An 18,092-nucleotide genomic window follows, 5' to 3' on the forward strand; every position below is an offset into this window, starting at 1 on the left:
CAACGTGGGTTTGTTTGACTCCTTGGGTCAGAGCAGCAGACTGAAAGTCACCCGAGCAGCCCTGTGTGTTCAGAGACCTGAGGCAGCGTGGGCGGGGAGCTAGGGCAGAGGTGTGGTCCGGGGAAGATGGGTGAGGGCCTGGCGCGGGAGAGATGGGTGAGGACCTGGCGCGGGAGAGATGGGTGAGGGTGTGCCACAGGGGAGAGGGGGTGAGGGCCTGGCGCCCAGGGAAGAGACAGCGGCCCGCCGTGGGGGAGACGGGACGCTCGGCACCCGGTTTTCCGAAGATGAAGGCATCTTCCCAACCCGTTGTCCCTCAGAGCTGGACGCTACTGAGCAGGGTGCCAGCACACGCAGGTCCTTGACAGCGGCCCAGTCAGATGTGGGCCCTGTGCACGCCAGGCACGCTGACTCACACACAGGTCCTCTCGCCCTGCACACAGAGGCCCTCCCCTCAGGCTCCGGCCCACTGGCTCGGTTCTGCTGCAGCCTGTGCTGCCTGACACACACCCTCGCGGCAGCCAATCCACACAGACGGCAGAGCTGCTCCTTGTCTGTGTCTGTCACGCCCAGCACTGGTGTGAGGCCCACACAGACACACGCCCACGTGCAAAAAGCGCACAGCTCCTGGGGCCACGGCACTCACCACGCACGGTGGCCCGGTGGGGGGGACCAGGCCCCCTCGCACACAGAGCTGGCCAGAGCCCGCCCCTCCTGGGCCAGCCCCCACGAAGCTGTCACCAGCCGCCCGTGGCCACCTCTGCTCACCCGGCCCCGCCGTGACTGGGGGTGGGGCAGACAGACACATGGGGAGCAGGACGCACACATGTGCCCACCATGTGGACGCTCATAAAACGGTTGCCCTGACAACCAGGACTTGAAAGACCAGGCTCTTCCTCTGGGGTGGGGGTGCAGGGGTGGGGCTGACACCAGCCGGCGGGATGGGAGCAAAGGGCACGGACACAGGACCTGTACCCACCTGTGACCCCATTCCTGGGATCTCCTCAGGCTCAGAGATGCAGAGTGGCTGCCTCGCTCGGGGCTGGACGCGGTCACACCAGGAACACGGGGCCCGCTATCCCAGCAGCCTTCCGGGTCACCCACGCGCTGTCACCCTCCAGACCGAGGGCAGCAAACAGATGGCCTGGCGTACAGTGTGAGTGACACCTCGTCCGGGAACGGGGACACGTGCGCACACGCGCGCACACTCACACCATCAAACCTCTCCTTCCACACTTCTCTACCACCAGCTAAGAGAAGCCCGTTCTCCTGCTGGATCTTGGGTGCGGGCGATGCCTCGTGGGGACCGGCGCTGTTAGCAGCGTCTGCGGCTGAGCTCAGGGCTGCTGGACTGGCGGCGTTGACAGTATTTTGTTGAGTTCTTTCGTCCCAGATGCAGGCCGTGTGGGATGAGGGACCGTTGCCAACAGATCTAAACCTCAGTATCCTGTCAGGGCCTCGACATGGGGAAACTGAGGCACAAAGAGGCACAGATGCAGTCCCTTTGATCCATTTTAACAAGGGCGAGGGGCCCTGGCAGATGTGAGGAGAACTGAGTTCCGAGCCCCGACCCACCTGCAGCTGGGAGTCACCCTCTCCTATATCGTCCCCCAGCAACACCCCAGACCGGGCCATCCTGCCTACTTGGTGCTTGTGAAACCTGAGGCCAGAGAGGTCATGCAGCAGCCCCTGGGTCACACAGTCAGAGGCTGTGGCTTGGAGACTTTGCAGAACGCCCAGGCCTGACCACCCGTCTCCCCCTGCTCCAGAGCGGGCCTGACCTCTCCTGGAGGCCACCATTCCCAAGGGGAAGCACTCTGTTCTTGGGTGGAGACCCAGACCAAGGCTCTGTGAGGCTGGCGGCCTCTGGCCAAAACATGAACTTGGCTGATGAAGAAGTTTCCATCTTAGCGTTGGGAGTTGGTCCAGGTTTGGGAGCTGGACCTCCACCCCCTCCCCCTGGGGGGACCCCCAGGGACCAGCCCAGAGGGGTTGGAGGTAGCTGGGAACTCAGTGTGTCCTCTATGTCCCTTGGCCACCGCCTATGACTATTAATTTCATATGCTCCATCCTGCAGTGTGTGTGGAGGTGACAGATTGCCCAGCCTCAGTTTACCCATCTGTAAAGTAGCTCCTAGGTGTGTCTGAGACATAGCCTTGGGTACCCTCTATATGACAGGATTGTCCTTGGGGCTCCCTTCTAGCACAGGGTTTCATTTTGAGAAAGGGTCCCATACTGTAGCCCAGGCCAGCCTGGAACCTGCTACGTAGCTGATGATGACCTTGAACTCCCGATCCTTGGAGCTTGCTCGCAGAGCTGGTCTCTGAGGTTCTGGGGATGGAATTTCAACTGTTCCACCAAGGCCCCCACCCACCGAGCCCAGACCAGGATCGACCTCCGACCAAAGCCTTGCCCTGGTGGCCCAGCTGGCCTGCAAACTCCCTATCCTCCGGCTTCCACGGTTTTCAGCAGTGGGTTCTGGGACTTTGGGGTGACTGTCAGTCCTAGTGTGGAAGATGCCGAGGAGCCTCCCGCATCACTTGACACACTCTCTCTCTCTGGTGGTGGCGGGGGGTGGGGGAGATGGGGTCACGGGCAAACCGAGGCCAGAAGGGGACTCTTAGCGGCCCGTGGGCGGCAGGAAGCAGCGAAGCTGCAGTTTCGGGCTGGGATGGTAAAAACAGGACCCAGGCTGTTCCCCTGGGGGCCATCGACAGCCCGAGGTCAGAGGTGAAGGCCGAGTCCCCGCGGGCTCCCGGGTCAGGAAGGTGGGAAACGCATCACGCCGACCACCTGGGCAGCGGCTCCCGCGGAAGCAGCTGGGGGCGGGGCCTGCGGAGAGGGGCGGGGCTGGAGGCGGGCTCGCGCGCAGGCCGCGGTGCGCACGCGCGCACTCGCAGGCGCCGCCGGCCGTAGTGGTGCCGGGCGCTCTGCCACCGCTTGGCTCCGGCTGCTCTAATCCCCCCGCTCCCGACCTGCAGCCCCGAGATAAGGACCCAGCTGCAGACACAGATAAAGGAATCGCAGCCACACAAATCCGGGAGGACAGCCGTGGGCACCCAGCCCAGGGCTGCACCTGCCAGAGAGACCTGAGAGGAAAGGGGCGGCCGGGGGTGGGGGGTGTACCCAGGCAGGCACAGATCAAGGAGGGATCCCAGCCTGGCAAGCCGGCCACTAACTAGGGAAGCTGAGGCAGGGGGATTGCCGTGAATTTGGGGTTGCCTTGGGAAAGTGAGACTTTGTCACAAAAAAGACAAAAATGAAAGACAGTGGGGAGAGAGAATGCCAAACGTGGTGTAAGACACACTTGAGGTATGGAGGCGGGAGGATCAGTAGTTCAAGGTCATTTCCAGCCACAGTGAGTTGGAGACTAGCCTGGGCTACCTGAGACCTTATCTGAAAAAAGAAAAAAAAATCAAATTAGGCTAAAATAGGAAGAATTGAAGAGCCAGGTGGAGAGGATGGGAGGAGGCAGCAGCTGGGACCCTTGAGTCTGCCCTGCCCCCACCTGGCGCCTAAGTCTCCCTAAGTGCTGGCCACAGCCACCTGCCCCCCTCGCTTCCTGGTGTCAGCTGAGATCAGGCCTGGGCATGGCTGGCCACAGCTCCAGCGGATTATCTGGATCCCGCAGTTCAGGGAGCCAGACTCCCCCAAAGGCGACGGCGGGTGACCTGGGTGTGGAAGCTGCCAGAGGAGAAAGGGGTGGGGTAGTGTGCAAGCTGGAAGCGTGTTCCGGGAGAGGGAAGAGCGTGTGCACGGGCGAGGAGATAAGGCCGGTTCTTGGAAGTGAACCGTCATTCTGCAGCGGGAAGGGCTGGGGCGCGGCCGGAGTCTGCGCGGGGGCTGGTACAGGGCCTGGAACACATCTCACTAGTCGCTTAGCTGATGCACCACTGAGTTCGCATCACCGTGAACGCTGCACATCACGGTTAAGGATGATCACAGTTATGGGCTGCCGAGGCCTCCTGCGGGAAGCCTGCCGGGGTTGCCTTGCACTGACCGGGATCTTGTCCCTGAGGTCGCCCTTTGGGGGCCTCAGTTAACGCCACTGAATGTGTCTTCGTGGCGAGGAGACCCAGCCTTTCCGTGCATACTGTGTTATTACCATCTTGCCCTGCAGAGGGAGGTAGAGAGCAACGGAGCAATTGGGGGCACCATCGAGGGCTTAGGCTAATTAACCCCTTTCCCTCTCTGGGCCTCAGTTTCCTCTTGTGTTATACGACCAGCACAGGGTCTAGTTCCTGCGTTGGGGCCCAGCTTGGGCCACAGTGAGACCCTGTCTCCTCTCCAAGAATGACTATACCTATTGATTGGTTTGACCTGGCTTTGGTTTTTGGGACGTGTAGCTCAGCGTGGCCCCAACACGACCTCCTCCAGATCCTGCTGCCATGTGCAGCGATGACAGGTGTGCTCTGCCATGGCTTCCTGTGGAGGGAGAGAGCTGGGGCCTCGCGCACAATGGGCTGCATCCTTAATCGTTTCAACAGTTTTATTAAAACAGTAATTGTGGGGTAAGTAGGGAGAAACGCCTGCAGAGACCGGGGTTCAATCTCCGGGACCCACATGGGGAAGCCGAGACCCTTCAAAATTGTCTCTGGGCCAGCACACACTCGTGACACAGGAGACCCCCCCCACAATAGATGAGAAAATAAAACTTTAAAAAGGCAACACGGAGCCGGTTCTGGGTGGCTCACACCTATAATCCCAGCACTCGGGAGGCAGACGGAGGGAGGGGGATCTCCGTGAGTTGGAGGCCAGCCTGGTCTACAGAGTTCCTGGAGAATCAAGGCTACACAGAAAAACCCTGTCTTGAAATCTGAAAGAAAAAAAAAAAAAGCAACACTGGCACACGCCTTTAATCCCAGCACTCAGGATGCGGGGCTACACGGTGAAAGGCAACAAAATAAAAACAAATACAAACTGCACCGGTTTTATGGGCCACATTGGCTCACATGCCTCCGAAGAGGGCATGTCCCTGTGAAGTCACTGGAATCCTTCTTGCAGTTTTTGTCTGTTTTTCACGACAGGGTGTTTCTGTGTAGCTCTGGCTGGCCTGGATCTCAAGAGACCCGCCTGCCTCCGCCTCCCGTGTGCTGGGATTAAAGGCCTGCGGCACCGGGCTGCTTTATTATTATAAGATCATATTACAACATCACAGACACGTTTCCTAAAAAGATAAATAAACAAAAAGGCAGCGTCGCCCGTGTGAGGTGCAGTCCCCGATGCACGGACTCACTTCCACAAGGAAACGGCGACCGACCGGAGCGGACGAGCGAACCCCGCGGGAGCACCCCGCGGCACTTCCGGCTCCTGCCGCCCTGCCCAGCCTAGGTTGGGCCGCGCACGCCTAGCGGCCCTGGTGCGGTGTGAGCATGCGCACTCCCCCCGGTAGGCTCTGGAAGACACGAGCGACCCGGAAGACTTTCCTGCCACACTCCAGAGCCGGTGTGAGGGGCGTCGATGGCGGAGGGTGCGAAGGCGGCAGCTGAGAGCGGTGGTGGCGGCGACTCCGGAGCAGGCGCATGCGAACGCGGGGTGGCGCCCATTAAACCTCAGTAAGTCGCTGGCGTCCGACGGCGAAGCCGAGGGGCCCTTCCCGGCGTCCATGGCACGGCGCGAGTGGTGCATGCCGGGAGGTGTGGCGGCGTCCTGGAGGGAGCAGCCAGCGGCACCGCAGTCTCTACGGACCTGCTGACGCGCTAGTGTAATATGTATGGTTGTCACATGCGTTAGGGTTGGCTTTGCGCATGTGCTGCGCGGGGAACGGGGGGGTGGGGGGGAAGGAAACACTAGGCGCGCGGTGCACGCTGGGGCTTGTAGTCTTCCCTGCGCAGGGCAAAATGGCGTGCGTGTTTATCACTTCCGGTTATGGTTACAGACTACTTCTGTATGTGGGCCGAAAGATCTCCTGGGAAGTGTGGCAGTTTGGTTTTCGCTGCCAAGCATACTGGGACTTGTAGTTTCTTCATTGTCTACGTGAATGTTGGCATTTTGTAAGTCTTGTAAGACAATGCAGTTCAGCCCATCGTGGCGCACGCCTTTGATCCCTGCACTCTGGAGTGCAGAGGCAGGGCAGGAGGAGCTCTGTGAATTCTTGGCCAGCCTGGTCTACAAATCCAGTCCAGGACAGCCAGAACAACTCTCTACCCACCAAAAACAGACAATGCATGGGTCCTTCAAATGCAAGCTAGGTGTCCACCTGGCACTGGGGTGCCCCAGGGCTGGTTCTAAGTATATTGAGCCTCCTGTCAGCAGAAGCATGTGAGCCGGGCATTAGTCCCCAGGTGCCTTTCGGTGTGCGAACCGAGCCTCTTCCTCTCTGGCAGGTACCGAACCACCAAGGAACGGTTCCATGAATACCTGGATGCAGACAAGGGGGAGGGTGTATGCCAGGAAACGCCCGCAGGAGATGGCAATGAAGACACAGCCGAGCCAGAGGCCAAGAGGAGCCGTCTGGAAGATGCGCAGGAGAACGGGAAGACGGAGGTGGCAGTTGAATCCTCTGAACAGAGGCAGGTGCCCAAGAGGGCCCGTGGCCAAAACAAAAGCCGGCCCCACGTGAAGCCAGCGCACTATGACAAGGAGAGGCTATGCCCGTCCCTTCTCCAGGTGAGAGCTGACCGGGGCTCTCCACGGCCATCTCAGAGCCTGCAGGAGCTGGCCTGTGACAAGTGTGCTTGGCCCTTGGCCTGCAGGAGCCTCACCCAACAGAACTGTGGCTTCTCGCTGCTGCAGGATCAACAGCCCTCAGCCCAGCTGTGCTGCGAGCTCCCATTTATTTATTTATTTATTTTGGTTCTTGGAGACAGGGTTTCTCTGTGTAGCCCTGGTTGTCCCAGAACTGGCCCTGTAGACCAGGCTGGCCTCAAGCCCAGAGAGCACTCTGAAGCGCCTGCATCGCCACAGCCCCACTATTTTATTTATTTATTTTTTAAATGGTATTGTATGCCCTGGAACCGGAGTTACAGGCAGTCGTGAGCTGCCGCTTGGTGGCTAGGAATCAGACTCAGGTCGTGGGCAAGATCAGTCGGCTCTTGACACCCGGGCCATCACTCTAGCTCATGTGAGCCTGACACTGTTCCAGCTCAGGGCTGGCAGCAGGGCCTCCGGGGGCTGCTGACACCCGCCCAGGGCCACACAGCTGGGAGAAGAGCTCCCCTTGCTGCCTGGCTACTCAGCCCTCGCCGGTCCCTTCCCGTCCTCCACAGGAGCTGGCGACTCCGTGCGCGTTTGGAGACCGCTGCCGTTTCCTGCATGATGTGGAGCGCTACCTGGAGACCAAACCAGCAGACCTGGGCCCGCGCTGCGTGCTCTTTGACACCTTTGGCCGCTGCCCTTACAGCGTCACCTGTCGCTTTGCCGGGGCGCACCTGGGGCCGGGCGCTCAGAACCTGGTGTCAGAGGAGGTGGCGGCCCGCTGTGCGCACCTCCCCTCTGTGCGCAATGGCCTGGACAGGGCCCTGCAGCAGCAGCTGCGGAAGCGCCAGGTGCGCTTTGAGCGAGCTGAGCAGGCCCTGCGCAACCTCACGCAGAGCCCCGTGCCTGCGGCCATTCCTGAGACCACCGTGGCCACGGTGACCCCAGAGCAGAACAGCTGCCACGCCCAGCCAGACCCCGTAGGAGGGGCTGGCACCCCACATGGCAGCCCTGTGCCCACCTGTGGCCCCCTGACAGACGAGGATGTCGTCCGGCTACGTCCCTGCGAAAAGAAGCGGGTAAGGGGCAGGCCTGGCGGCTGGGCTCCTGCCCCGTCCACAGGCCTGTCTGGGCAGAAGGAGCCTGACCTGTGCTCATTTCCCCTCCAGCTGGACATCAGAGGGAAGCTGTACCTGGCTCCGCTCACCACGGTAGGAGGTGGCTGGGGAAGGGCAGCCCCGTGGTTCCCTGGGGGCACCGAGGGGCTCTGCTGTCGCTGCTCTCGCGACCTCTGAGGCCTGAGCTTGCCCGTATCCCGGCCAGTGTGGGAACCTGCCCTTCCGCCGCATCTGCAAGCGCTTTGGTGCAGATGTCACCTGTGGCGAGATGGCCGTGTGCACCAACCTGCTCCAGGGACAGATGTCCGAGTGGGCCTTGCTCAAGCGCCACCCGTGCGAGGACATCTTTGGGGTGCAGGTCAGTGTCTGTCCCGACGGCGGCTGAGAAGGGCTGCTGTGCTGGGGAGCGGTGCCGTGGCCCTGCCTTCCTTCCTGCTGTCCCTGGGATGGCGTGCTGACCCCAGTGGGCCAGTCACCAACCACACTGCGCCCGTTGCAGCTGGAAGGCGCCTTCCCCGACACCATGACCAAATGCGCGGAGCTCCTGAATCGCACCATTGACGTAGACTTTGTGGACATCAACGTGGGCTGCCCCATTGATCTTGTCTACAAGAAGGTGATGGCCACGGTGCCCTGGAGCCAGGGGCGGGTGTGGCCCAAGCCTGGGAGCCTGTCTGGCCAGCCCTATGCCTCGGTTTCCCCATCTGGATAGAGGGCATACTGAGGCGGGCGGCGGGCGATTTAGCTATATGTGGCTGCGCACAGGGGTTGTCCGTGTTTCTCGGAGGGTCATCAGGGTCTGTGTCCTGTAGGGTGGCGGCTGCGCCCTCATGAACCGCTCAGCCAAGTTCCAGCAGATTGTGCGAGGTGTGAATGAGGTAACCTGGGCTCATCGGGGCTGTGGGCCTCCCCTGTCCCCCAGCGTCTGCTGTGTAGCGTCCAGCCCCACCGATTGCTGCTCCCCTCGCCCCACAGGTGCTGGACGTGCCGCTGACTGTTAAGATGCGCACCGGTGTCCAGGAGCGCGTGAGCCTGGCGCACCGCCTGCTGCCCGAGTTACGGGACTGGGGCGTCGCACTGGTCACGGTGGGTGTCGGCGCCCCTGTGGCCCTCCTGGTCTTTTGTTTTCTGTCTCCTTTGGCTCCGTGCTGTCTCCCTGGGCTCCCTCCTGCCCTTCACCTCGGGGCCCCGAGGCCTGTTCCCCTCGAGCTTACCTCCTCATTGCTTCGTCCCGCCTCACAGCTTCATGGCCGCTCCCGAGAACAGCGCTACACCAGGCTGGCCGACTGGCCCTACATAGAGCACTGTGCCAAGGTGGCCAGCCCCATGCCCCTGTTCGGTAGGTGCCAGGGCCACCGGGGCCTCCCAAGGCGGCCAGCCCCATGCCCCTGTTCAGTAGGTGCCAGGGCCACCGGGGCCTCCCAAGGCGGCCAGCCCCATGCCCCTGTTCAGTAGGTGCCAGGGCCACCAGGGCCTCCCAAGGCGGCCAGCCCCATGCCCCTGTTCAGTAGGTGCCAGGGCCACCGGGGCCTCCAGCCCTGCTGACCTTTCAGCCGGGATGACGGGAGGATGCTGGGCCCCCGGGAGATCCAGGACCGTCCCCAGGTCCATGGGGCCTTCCGGTGTGAAGACCCGCTCTGTCTCCTCAGGAAACGGGGACATCCTTTCATTTGAGGACGCCAACTCTGCCATGCAGACAGGCGTGGCAGGGATCATGGTTGCCCGGTAAGTGGTAGCTGGGTTGGGACAAGGGTGCGAGAATGTCGGCCTGGGGCTGCTGGGTGAGTGAGGCCCAGGCGCTGAGGTGACGGGAGCCAGCAGGCCTCAGGCCCTCCCTGACTGTCTCCCTCCACAGTGGTGCCTTGCTCAAGCCCTGGCTGTTCACGGAGATCAAGGAGCAGAGGCACTGGGACATCTCGTCCTCCGAGCGCCTGGACATCCTCAGGGACTTCACACACTATGGCCTGGAGCACTGGGGCTCTGACACGCAGGGCGTGGAGCGGACCCGGCGCTTCCTTCTGGAGTGGCTGTCCTTCCTTTGCAGGTGGACAGTGAACCGTTGGCCAGGGAGGGGACTGGAGCCTCAGGCCTCCCAGGCCTCATGGCCTCCTCTGCTCTCTCTACTTGGCAGGTATGTCCCTGTGGGCCTGCTCGAGCGACTCCCGCAGAGGATCAACGAGAGGCCGCCCTACTACCTAGGCCGGGACCACCTGGAGACGCTCATGGCCAGCCAGCAGGCTGCAGACTGGATTCGCATCAGGTACCCACTGGCCAGGGCTCTGTGGGGCAATGCTGGGAGGCCCAGGCCTAATTGTCACTCTTGTCCCCACAGTGAGATGCTGCTTGGACCAGTTCCCCCTGGCTTTGTCTTCCTGCCCAAGCACAAAGCCAACGCCTACAAGTAGCCAACGGAGACAATAAATTTTATTCTTCTACAATTTCTTCTTTGTTGGTTTTTTTAAGACAAGGTCTCGTGTTGCCTAGGCTAGTCCTGAACGTCAGGAGCCCTAGGCATGTACCCACCTTTAAGCTGGGCTTTCTTAGGTTTCCTGAGGTGGCCCTCCCTCTTCGTCCAGGTTCGTGGCTGGTGTCTGGGCCCATCGGCATGGTTTTCTGTCTCCCGACTACCCCGTTTTGTTGGCACATGCCCTCGTGGCTGTGAGTTGGGTGACTTGCTGGAAGGCAGCAGCCAGCACCTGACCCTGGAGTCATGTCTTCCCCACCCCCGCCCCGGAACCCACGTGGTGGGCTTCCCTGGACTGGAACCCTCCACCTAGCAACAGGGCAAACAGAACCCAGCGGGACTCTGTCCCCAGGTGCCTCTACTGCCACCCGGGCCCTCCCATGCAGCACCCCAAAACCCTCTACCCCCCAGCTATACCCCAGGAAGGCTTCGGCCCGCAGAGCCTGGAGGGCACTGAGGTGCCCGGTGGCCCAGAACCCCTTCCCACCGTAGGTATGATGGTGGGGCGGGCAGGGGTGTGTGACGGCCATGGGGCCTAGGCCCCTGCCCCACCCACCAGGCGCCTTTGTCCACAGCCAACACCAATCTGCTGTATCAGACCCCCAGCTCAGACCAGGATGTGCTGCCAGCCCCTCCAGCAGGTACCGGCCGGCGCCCCAAGCCTCGCTGTGAGCAGGCTCCCTCCTCACCAGAGATGAGACCCCAAAAGGGACCCTGAGTCACCTCTGTGCCCCCCACCCCCACCCCATAGTTAAACTTCTGTGCCACATTTTGAACTGACACCAGAGGCCAGGCCAAAGCCTGCTTTGGTGACAGCAGCTGCCACTAGGCAAGGCTTTCTGAGAGGCCCAGCCTCTCAAGCTCGGGTCAGTGGCCCCCTGAGGGGCAGGCCTCAGAGGACGGGACCCCTGCCACGTCTCCTATGTGTCCCCCTAGGACTGCTAAACAAAGCCAGTTCGCAAAGCGCCTCCAGGGTGAGGCTGCATGCCTGGGTCCTGGTTCTCCCCCGACCCTGTGGCCTGGTTCCCCTGAGGGTCCCCACTCAGGGTGTCTGCCACCCGCAGGTTTCCAGATGGCTCCCTGCGGCTGCTTCTTCGACCCCCGCATCTACCGCATCGAATGGGCCACCTCCGACTTCGGCCAGTCATCCCTCTACAAGGTGGCAGTGGCTGGGGGTCCCGCCCTGCCTGGCGGCTACCTGCTGGAGGCCCCATCCTACCTCAAGGCCCCGGGGCCACCGCCTCCGCTCTACCCCCATTACCAGCCGGCCCCCAGCGGGCCACCGTACCTCACACACTACCTTCCACCGGAGGAGCCTGGGCCCGAGGCGCTGGGCTTTGTGCGGGACGGAGGGCCTCTCAACTTCATGGAGATGCTCAGAGAAGGCCTGGCGCCTCCGCCGACCCCCAAAGAGACTAAGCCATCTCCCGTGCTCATCACAGTCCCCACAGTGCACACGCTGGCCCCCGGGCCTTACAGCCACCTCAGTGGCCACGCCAGCCAGTTCCCAGGGCCCCAGGTGACCGTGAGGCCCATTGAGGCTTCCAGGGAGCCACAGGGTAGTGGCGTGGCCAGGCCAGGGCCGCGGCTCCCTCCCGGGCCTGTGGAGCCCAAGGCGGCCGAGGTAGAGGAGGCGGCCCCCGCGGCCTCAGGTGAGACCATGCCTCCAGAGGTGGCTCGTGCCTTCTTCCTGCCGGACAAGGTCCTTCTGGAAGATGCCATGAAGCTTTTCGACTGTCTGCCTGGTGGCGCCGAAGCGGAGGTGGCCCTGCACAGGGCTTCCGGCCCCGGACTGCGGGACAGTGGTGGAGGTGGGGACGACTGTCCGGCTGACATCCGCTCTCTGCACCTGCCGGATGAGCTGCTGTCCTTTGACTACAATGTCCCCGAGATCCTGGACGCGGTGGCCAACGTGGATTACTTTTTCAGCTTCAAGGCCCTGGACGATGAGCCGCCACCCCACCTGGGGGTCCCTGTCACTGACATGGTGGCCCCTGGCCTGCGGTCCCATCAGTCGGGGAAGAAAGCCAGCCCATCCGCCAAGAAAGGAAAGACAGGCAGCGGCAGACACAGGCAGACCACCGTTGCCACAGGACCCAGGCCGGACCTGGGAGCTGCCCCCAATTAAAGCCATTTGAGCTCACACGTGCACATGTGTCCTCTTGCCGTGACCAGGCCGGAGACGACACGGGTAGGCAAAGGGGGCCCTGGCGGTCACCAGACGCCTTCAGAGTTGGGCTAGGAACTTTGGAATTGAAGTGTGAGGTATCAGGGAGGCTGAACTATCACCCCTGCACTTGGGGCACCCGGGCAGGGGCTAGCGGAGGCCAGTCTGGGCCCCCAAATACAACCCCATTTAAAAGACATGAGGACGTGGGGGCTGGGCTGTGCCCCCTCTGGTAGGGTGTTGGGAGCTCAGCTGGTGGAGTGCTTGGGGCTCAGTTGCTAGTCACAGGCCCCTGGCTGCCCTCCCCAGGGCTGCATAAACCATGTTTGGTACGTGGCTGTAATCCTAGCGCTGAGGAAGTGGAAGGGGGCAGGATCAGCATTTCAAGGCTGGCCTGAGCTTCAGGACACTGTCTCAAAAACGGAAATTGGTCACCAGGGGCTGGCCGTGTTGGAAGGTCTCTTGAGGAAGTGGAGTTTTCTTTTCCAGACTCTGCACTGAAATGGGTTCCCCTGTATGGTTTGGTAGTGGGAACCGAAAGTGTCCAGAGAGGAATGGGAATGGACTCTCACGGAACGCAACGTGCAGGGCAGGTCCTAGAGAGCTGCTCTTCCTCAGGCAAGCTCCCTGCGCCTCCCCTGTGCCCCACAAAGCCACAGTTTGTGGAAGACCTGAGGTCACCTCTGCTGTTGGTGGGCGTCTGGGTTGCTGGGCTCAGCCTAAGTGTGGCTGCTGGTGGCGGCAGGACAGGCCGTGGGAACCGGTGTGGGCTTTGGGTAGGATTTGGCATGCTGTGGGGAGGCCTGATGGGCAGGAGACAGCCTGTTCCCAAGAAGGTGAGGGTGCCCGAAGGGAGCCATAGCAGCTAAGGGCGGAAGTGCGTGAGGCAGGTGGGGGGCCCCCAGGGCCCAAGCAAAGGTGGGAGAGGATTGCCCTCCACGCAGTCACACCTCACCCGTGTGTCACCCGTGCTTGCTCAAGCCCAAGGCTGCCCTATCCCCCGACCCTCCGACTCTCCTCATTGTCGCTTTGTAAATGTTTGTCAGTAGTAGCCCTGGCTATCCTGGAACCTATGTCAGGCAGGCTAGCCTGGACTCACACTGATGAGACACCCTCAAGGCCTGCACCATCACGCCCAGCTTGCCTGCCTGGGTTCGTTCCTTCCTTCCCTTTCTCCCCGTCCCCCGCCATCTCTCTAGACAGATCTCTTGTAGGCCAGACTGGCCTCAAACCTGTGTAGCTGAGAAGGGCTTCTCCTGGTTTCTCCCGCGCTGGCGCTCGGGGCCTCCTGTGTGCAGGCAGACGCTCCAGTCATCTACCCACGGAACGCAGCCCACTTCGTTGCAATCGCTTCTTGCCTGAGTTGGAGTTCTCTGCCTTGCTTCATGCTCAAGGCCCCTGCCAGCGTTTCTTCCCTTCTGTCCAGAGTCCCCCATGGCCCCCTTCTCAAGGTCACAGCGCAGAGAGCCCGCCCTCTCCTGGCGCCTCCTCCCGCCCAGTGCTGGTTAGGCAGAGTGATGGGTTTGCAAGAGTCAGCTGTTTGTAGAGCTATGGAAGGGGCTGCACACGACTGCTGTGAATCATGGGTAGGAAACAGTGTGGTGTGAAGGACTCACCTGCCTGGGGGTCCTCTAAGAAGCCCCCACCCCCACCCCCGGAAGAAGCACCACTGGAGATAGAGGAGGAGGCTGGGGCTCAGTGGACAGAGGCTCTGACTGGCATGCAGGCGTCCAGGCTTGCCCCCCACCCCCCCCACCCCCGCACCACAGAAACTGGGCGTGTTAGCCCGCCTGTTATCTCAGAACTAGGTGGAGACAGGAGGATCAGGAGTTCATCTGCTGTTCCAGCCCTTGCCAGTCAGACTAAACTCAATCTCGGAGTTTGGGCTAGCCTGGTCTACACAGCTCTAGACCAGCTACATAGTGAAACCCTATCTTTGAAAATAAGAAGCTGGGGTGCTGGAGAGATGGCTCAGTGGTTAAGAGCATTGTCTGCTCTTCCAAAGGACCCGGGTTCAATTTCCAGCACACACATGGCAGCTCACAACTGTCTTGTAACTCCAGTTCCAAGGGAATCTGACACCTTCACTCCAATGTACATAAAAAAAAAAAAAAAAAAAAAAGCTGAAGCTGAGCCGGTCATGGTGGCACACGCCTTTCATCCCAGCACTTGGGAAGCAGAGGCAGGCAGATCTCTGTGAGTTCATGAGTTTGAGGCCAGCCTGGTCCACAAAGATAGTCCAGGACAGCCAGGGCTGTCACATGGAGAAACCCTGTCTCGAAAAACAAAAACAGGGCGGCTAGAGAGATGGCTCAGTGGTGAAGAGCACTCACTAGCTGCTCTTCCAGAGGACCTGAGTTTAATTCTCAGCTCCTACATGGCCACTCACAACTGTCTGTAGCTCCAGTTCCAGGGGACCCAACACCCTCACACACATGCAAGCAAGACACCAATGCGTATAAAATAAAAAACTTAAAAACACAACAAAAAAGAAGCTGGTTGTGCATTCCAATAACTGCAGCACTTCTGGGATGGTGACAGGACCGTTTGGTCTTGCTGGCCCAATCCCGGTTTCAAATGAGACTGTCTCTTCCAACCTCCTCCTCTGGCTTTCACATCACTCGCACAGATTCCAAAGAAGATGCCTGCCCCACCTCCACCCCAGCAAATCCTGAGCTCTGCCTGGGGACACGCATGGATTTCATGATTATGGTTTTTATCTGTGGTGTGAAGTAGGTGGAGCCCAAGGACACCGATTAGTACCAAAAGTGCCCTAGAGTTTGTCCTGGAACATGGCCTGGCCTAGTGTCCACAGTGACACCGAAGGCAGAACACTTGGCTGAAGGCTGGTCCCCGAGTGTCTGCCCGGTGATGCTGAGCTCCTGCCTGGTCCTGTGGTAACGTTGGAACGGCGATGCCAAAATCCCACCTATCGCCCCTAGTCCCCCGCCTCCCCCATCCTAAGAATCTCTGGAATCCTGAGCCCCTGTTGCTCCTGTTGATGTCTGAGCACAGGAGAGCACTCGGACCAGGGAGGATATCTCTGTTCTGGGAATAGGCCCAGTCACTAAGGGTGATAGGGCAGGGCCTGGAGCTGGACCCAGGAATGGAGACACAACAGCCAGGGAGGAGGGAGGAAAACAGGAGGCAAGGGCACACTTCAGAAAGAGAACACTTCTCCACTCCTTTTTAAAATGAATTATTTCAGGCGTTTGGGTGTTTTGCCTGGACGTGTGTATACACCACGAGAGTGCAGTGCCTATGGGGGCCAGAGGAGGGCATCAGATCCCCAGCACTGCAGTTACAGATGGCGGTGTGGGCGCTGGGAATTGAATCTGGGCCCTCTGCAGAAGCAGCCAGAGCTCCATCTCTTCAGCCCTCAAATCATTAATGAAAGCTTTTCCCCAAACCATGAAGAAGCAGCTTCCCTTGAGCTCTCCATCATCAGAGCTGGGGCAGGTTTGCTAACCACCACCAGACCGCCTATTCCGTGCATCTGTGAGTCAGGGAGCTGCTGTGGATACACGCTCAGCCCAAGGTTCTGACAGAGGCCAACATTTGCCCTCGCCCTGGGTACAGATACACCCTGAGAAACGTCTGTCGGACGCCAGGGACAGGAGCACATTTCTTCTGTCGTGTCTGGAAGGGCTGCCCTGCTGTCACCAGCTTGGGGCTGGCCTTGCTAGGGACACAAGGCCTCGACTCCCAGGAGGGACAAGCCCTGGGGTCAAAGGCTTAGCTTCTCTGGGGAGCCATAGCGCCAGTGTGGGAGACTGGCTGCCCCAAAGTGAGTCTGGGAGACAGCTACAGGATCCGCTGGGGCTGGAGCGTGGCTGGCGATCTACCTACCCTACAAAGGACAACACAGGCCAAGGGAAAATCCCAGTGTGTATTGGTTTCCACGAGGGGGAGAGACTGGGCAGGCCAGTCACCGTGAGCGCGTGTCTGCGTCCCCTCGGACGCCATCTGTTAGAGCCGTCCTGTCCGGACTCTCTGGGTCTACAGGCTCTGTCTGTGAGCAAGGGCCGCGCAAATGAGCAAACATGGACGCCGGTGTGTTTCGATGGACAAGAACCTTCTAAGAACAGTTACAGCACAAAACCATCGGGGGAACACTTTTTCCAAGAAGAGAGAAACTATCAGATTTCATTAGGCGCTTCCTAGCCGTGTGGTGTGGGGCTTGGGTTGAGGCAGACGTCTCAACATGGCGACCACAGCGCTGAGAGGGCCTCGTGTGGGGTGTCTAGAACTCGGCCCAGGTGGCCTTGGTGTTCGTTTGTCCACAGAGATCTTGGGCTCTGCGGTTGAGAAGGGGGTGGCCACAGGCTGGCAGCCAGCATGGCTTGTCTGGAAGACTGCAGTGCCCCAGGCTACGTGGAGGCGTGGGCATGGCGCCAGCCCTGCGGCTTCCTGGGCCCCTGGGTCATCTTGGTGTCAACTGTGAACTGCACAGGAAGTCTGGACTTGGGCAGATGGGCCACGCACCTGGGTTGGGCTGACTCACGTTGGCTGGCGCCTGGAACCTGTGACCCTTTGGGGCTTGGGCCTGCCCGGGACGAGACGAGATGCTGTTAGCATCTGGGATCCCTCCAGGGTCGGGGTCTGGGCCTGGAGGTCTCACCCATCCATGAGAGGCCTGGCGAGCACGGAGAGCAGAGCACAGGGGACCCTCGGAGCCCACACTCGGTGCCCTGGGAGAAGCGCCGTCCCTCCCGCTCTGGGCTCTGCTAGGGTTGGCTTTCTTTGAAATGGTGGCTTAAATTGGGAGCAGCTGAGTGCGAAAGCAATGGGGCCAGCTGGGATGGGTCTCGCCACTCACAAACGCAGCAGGGGAGGGTGCCGGGACACGGGGCAGATGGGTCGCTGTGCCCCGAAGGACCTTCGCAGAGTGGGCAGCTTGAGCAACCGTCTTGGTTCCCCGAAGTCCCTGGCACCTTGGGGGTGCAGCACCCCCGGGTCACAGTAAACATGGCATCATCTAAGAGGCACTAGTGTGATAGAACTGAGAGTCCAGGTCCCTGGGGGGCCAGGCGACGCCTTCCGGAAGCGCATGGAAGACGCCCAGGGAAGGGCTAGATGCCCTGCAGTGGGTGGCTGGGGTCGCTCCGTTCCCGCTTCACCAGGGGCTCGCCCAGGCTGCGGCCATCCACATCCGCCTCGCTGCTGTGCCCATCCGCAATGTCCTCTGTGTGGGTGAGGGGACAGAGGTGCCGCTATGAACAGAGTGGCCTATGCCACCGCCTCACCTCTGCTCCAGGCCAGCAGACCCCTATGTCCCGCCTGTCACCCCTGGTGCATCAGCAGGCTGGCATTCTAGCTGGGGTCTCCAGCCGCTGGCCTCTGCTGCCCAGCCTGGCCAGGGATGAGCCCTCCTCACACCTTATCAGGGGTCACAGGGGTCACGGGAGCTCCCACCCCTTGCATGCCAGCTCCTGAGATCAAGCCTCCCCAGAGGCTGCCCCAATGGTGTGGTAAAAACACTGTGCAAGGGGGCCGGGAGCCTGGGCACGCTCACCTTTGTCCAGCAAGGTCAGCGACAGGGAGGCCAGATCATTGAACTGTAAGAGAAGGGAGCATCACAGTCATGAGGGGTAAGGAGCTCCCTGCTGCTAGGCCCTGGGGGCGAGTGGCCAGGAAGGGCTGGGCTCTGACACGTGGCTGAGGGCCGTGGGGGGGGAGCCCTGCTCCTGGGGGTCCTGACCCCGCC

At 60.8% G+C, this 18,092-nt stretch overlaps 3 protein-coding genes across 5 annotated transcripts in view; 2 read left to right on the top strand and 1 right to left on the bottom strand.

The window, feature by feature from the left end:
• Positions 1 to 5,025: 5,025 nt before the first annotated feature.
• Dus3l (dihydrouridine synthase 3 like) lies at positions 5,026 to 10,192 on the top strand. Of its 2 annotated transcripts, XM_021632967.2 has the most exons (13): positions 5,029 to 5,555; positions 6,327 to 6,609; positions 7,209 to 7,715; positions 7,806 to 7,847; positions 7,960 to 8,112; positions 8,254 to 8,370; positions 8,567 to 8,632; positions 8,730 to 8,840; positions 8,997 to 9,093; positions 9,404 to 9,479; positions 9,610 to 9,798; positions 9,886 to 10,014; positions 10,087 to 10,192. In XM_021632967.2, exons 1-13 carry the CDS (start codon positions 5,461 to 5,463, stop codon positions 10,157 to 10,159), a joined length of 1,938 nt encoding a protein of 645 aa, XP_021488642.1. In that variant the 5' UTR covers positions 5,029 to 5,460; the 3' UTR covers positions 10,160 to 10,192. The 2 variants fall into 2 exon arrangements, with proteins under 2 accessions (XP_021488641.1, XP_021488642.1); XM_021632966.2 differs by having other exon boundaries at positions 5,026 to 5,555; positions 8,730 to 9,093.
• A 23-nt stretch (positions 10,193 to 10,215) lies between these two features.
• Prr22 (proline rich 22) lies at positions 10,216 to 12,346 on the top strand. Its single transcript, XM_021633034.2, has 3 exons — positions 10,216 to 10,710; positions 10,794 to 10,859; positions 11,283 to 12,346. Exons 1-3 carry the CDS (start codon positions 10,599 to 10,601, stop codon positions 12,344 to 12,346), a joined length of 1,242 nt encoding a protein of 413 aa, XP_021488709.1. The 5' UTR covers positions 10,216 to 10,598.
• Positions 12,347 to 16,255: 3,909 nt separating this feature from the next.
• Rfx2 (regulatory factor X2) overlaps positions 16,256 to 18,092 on the bottom strand; it is a 54,650-nt gene continuing 52,813 nt past the window's right edge. For both annotated transcript variants that reach the window (XM_021633018.2, XM_021633020.2), the window contains 2 exons: positions 17,901 to 17,943; positions 16,256 to 17,570 (listed from right to left, as the gene is read on the bottom strand). In XM_021633018.2, the coding sequence (XP_021488693.1) occupies positions 17,458 to 17,570; positions 17,901 to 17,943 (156 nt within the window). In that variant the 3' untranslated portion in view covers positions 16,256 to 17,457. The remainder of the gene's footprint in view (positions 17,571 to 17,900; positions 17,944 to 18,092) is intronic.

This window comes from Meriones unguiculatus, chromosome 17 (genome assembly GCF_030254825.1).
Source record: "Meriones unguiculatus strain TT.TT164.6M chromosome 17, Bangor_MerUng_6.1, whole genome shotgun sequence".
NCBI classification, from domain to species: Eukaryota; Metazoa; Chordata; class Mammalia; order Rodentia; family Muridae; genus Meriones; species Meriones unguiculatus.

What these genes read in the sequence shown, in the direction of transcription:
- Dus3l (XM_021632966.2), top strand. Translation starts at nt 5,461, where the DNA reads ATGGCGGAGGGTGCGAAGGCGGCAGCTGAGAGCGGTGGTGGCGGCGAC. An exon ending in AGGACATCTTTGGGGTGCAG is followed by an intron (nt 8,113 to 8,253) that starts GTCAGTGTCTGT and finishes CGCCCGTTGCAG; the next exon opens with CTGGAAGGCGCCTTCCCCGA. An exon ending in TTGTGCGAGGTGTGAATGAG is followed by an intron (nt 8,633 to 8,729) that starts GTAACCTGGGCT and finishes CTCGCCCCACAG; the next exon opens with GTGCTGGACGTGCCGCTGAC.
- Prr22 (XM_021633034.2), top strand. Translation starts at nt 10,599, where the DNA reads ATGCAGCACCCCAAAACCCTCTACCCCCCAGCTATACCCCAGGAAGGC. An exon ending in AGAACCCCTTCCCACCGTAG is followed by an intron (nt 10,711 to 10,793) that starts GTATGATGGTGG and finishes CTTTGTCCACAG; the next exon opens with CCAACACCAATCTGCTGTAT. An exon ending in GCTGCCAGCCCCTCCAGCAG is followed by an intron (nt 10,860 to 11,282) that starts GTACCGGCCGGC and finishes TGCCACCCGCAG; the next exon opens with GTTTCCAGATGGCTCCCTGC.